The sequence below is a fragment of the Propithecus coquereli genome, unplaced genomic scaffold (genome assembly GCF_000956105.1).
Source record: "Propithecus coquereli isolate 6110/MARCELLA unplaced genomic scaffold, Pcoq_1.0 Scaffold4, whole genome shotgun sequence".
Lineage (NCBI taxonomy): Eukaryota > Metazoa > Chordata > Mammalia > Primates > Indriidae > Propithecus > Propithecus coquereli.
This window is the reverse complement of record NW_012149729.1, coordinates 12383493-12385814: the sequence shown is the minus strand read 5'-3', so window position 1 is coordinate 12385814 and position 2322 is coordinate 12383493. Positions and strand designations below refer to the sequence as shown.

Below are 2322 nucleotides of genomic sequence, written 5' to 3'. Positions count from 1 at the left end.
CCCCGAGGGGGCTGGGAGCCCGGAGCTGAGTCCACAGGAGGCCACTGCTCACTGGTGGCAGCCGTCTCTGGGCTGGTGTCGGCAGGTCTCTCCAGCCTCTCAGGAGCCACCAGCAGTCGGAGATGCAAGGGAGGGGGAAGTTAACCGCTCCACCTACCCTTGTTGCTGGTCTCCAAGCCTCTCGGGACCTCTCTCCTTCCAGTTCTCCTCCGCAACGTCTTCCCGTGGAGTCTCCTGTAGTTTCAGACACCCTTCTTTCCGACCCTCACCCGATCTATGTTTCTCTGCTTGCTTATTTTTTTTCTCTTTCTTCTAAAATTCATCTTTTTTGCAGAGACCTTCTGACTGGCGGCTTGTCTTATCCGCCATCTTGGCTCCTCCCCCAATCCTGTCATTTTTAATGGATCAAAACTAGCTAGTCTTTGGGATAGTTACTGAATAGCATAGAGTGAGAGGAGTTCTGCATGATAACTAGCACAGCTCCTGAATGCCTAGTCTTTCTGAATCGATCAGGCTTACTTCGAGGACAGGCCATGTGAAGAATGCTCTTGGTGCCTCACAGATGTTGGCTGTGCTGCTTCCCTTCCAATCTGCTGAAACATCACTGCCTACAAGTGGTCAAAGAAAAGAAAAATCACAAAGGTGGTGAATGGTTTGCAAAGGAACTGCTTATTTCACCTCTGGACTTCAACAGCTCCTGATATATTTTGCACCTCCTGGGAAATAAGCATCATTCTATGTTCCAGTAAAGCTCAGAGTGACAAGTGCCTACCTCTGGGCTAAAGTGAGACTTAGTGATGTTGCATAGCTTTGTGACCCAAGCCTAGCCCTCTAGACCCAGTTCCCCACCAGACCTAAGGCCCACCTAGATCCTCCCATCCCCAACATGTCATGGGGACCAATGACACTGTCAGTTCAGTCAAGCTGTTATGTCCATTAATCATTGCCCATGCTTCTCTACTTGAGCGCCTCTCGTGGATGCAAATCTGTGATTCATACATAATGTGGGAAAACCCTTTTCATGCCAGATTTATGCCATCAGCACTGTCTGTTCACCCTGCGAAGCCCTGCTTCACCTGTGACTAATGTGTTTGAGACCAGCATGTTTTTAACCCATGTGGAACTGTTTTTAAAAACCAAATGACATGTTCAGAGATTTACAAATAGTTCTAAATAATGAGAGAGAGGGTGATTGGGAAGAGGAATGGCTAGAGATGTTGGAAACTGACAAATCACATAGGAAGGCCTGATATGCCAACACAAGGAATTTATCCTTTATGGTGAAAGCTATAGGGAGTATACAGATTGTTCTGACAAAAATATGGAGGTTATATTGGAGCAAAATGAGACTTGAGACAGGAGGGAAAAAGAGGCTATAACAGCAACTAGGGGAAAAAATGGTGAAGGCCTTTATAAGGCAAAGGTAGTGGGAATAGAGATGAGGGGATGTCTGAACAAATAGGAAGTAGAATTGGTAGCACGTGGAGACCAATGGAATGTGGGTGATAAGGAAGAGGGAGAGTCAAGGATAAGGTCCAAATTTTTGAGTAATAAAGTAACAGTGGGACCATTCACATGTATATGAGGGGATTAAGCAATTTGGAAGGTAAGATGGGGCTCTGATTCGAACTTGTTGAGCTTGAGGAGCTGTGAAATGAGACGTTCAGTACATGGCTGGGTACACGTGCCTGGAGTGCCAGAGATGTCTAGGTTGAAGACAGACACTTGAGGGTAACCAGTGGAATGTACTACAGTTGAAATCTCATATATGGATGAGGTTATTGAAAAGTAGGTGATGGAATGAGCAGGAGTATGGGAAAACCCAAAATATAGAGAAAGAAGGGCTGGCCAAACATATTAAGGAGTGCTCAGAGACATAGCAGGAAAACCAAGAATAGTTCTTTACAGAAGCCAGAAATGGAGAAAATAGAGAAAGGAATTAGTTAAGAAATGCTGTAGAGATCAAGTAAGATAATGTCTCTTTATTTGACAATCTGGAAGTCATTGGTGATTTAGTTAGAACATTGTCAGTGGAGTGCTCTGTGCAACTCAGATTGCCATGGATACAAGATATAATGGAAGCTGAGAAATTGAAGACTAAGTACAGAATGCTCACTCTTTCAAGTAACCTGACTATAAGCCAAAAAATCTGATGTAGGATTGAAGGGGCATTTCTTTACACCAAAAAGCCTTGAGAATGTTCATATTGTATTCTGAGGGAAAAAGTGCCAGCAGAGACATTGAAGATACAACATTTATAGGGTTAGAAGGTAGTAGTTAAGAGTTTAAATTTAGAGCTGAGTTTGAGACCCAGTTTCTTTT

At 44.1% G+C, this 2322-nt stretch overlaps 1 protein-coding gene across 1 annotated transcript in view; it reads right to left on the bottom strand.

Annotated features, from left to right (window-relative positions):
- Positions 1–471: 471 nt before the first annotated feature.
- The window catches only part of TMEM168 (transmembrane protein 168), a 42469-nt gene continuing 40618 nt past the window's right edge, over positions 472–2322 (bottom strand). The window contains exon 4 of the mRNA XM_012652743.1: positions 472–608. Within this exon, the coding sequence (XP_012508197.1) occupies positions 472–608 (137 nt within the window). The remainder of the gene's footprint in view (positions 609–2322) is intronic.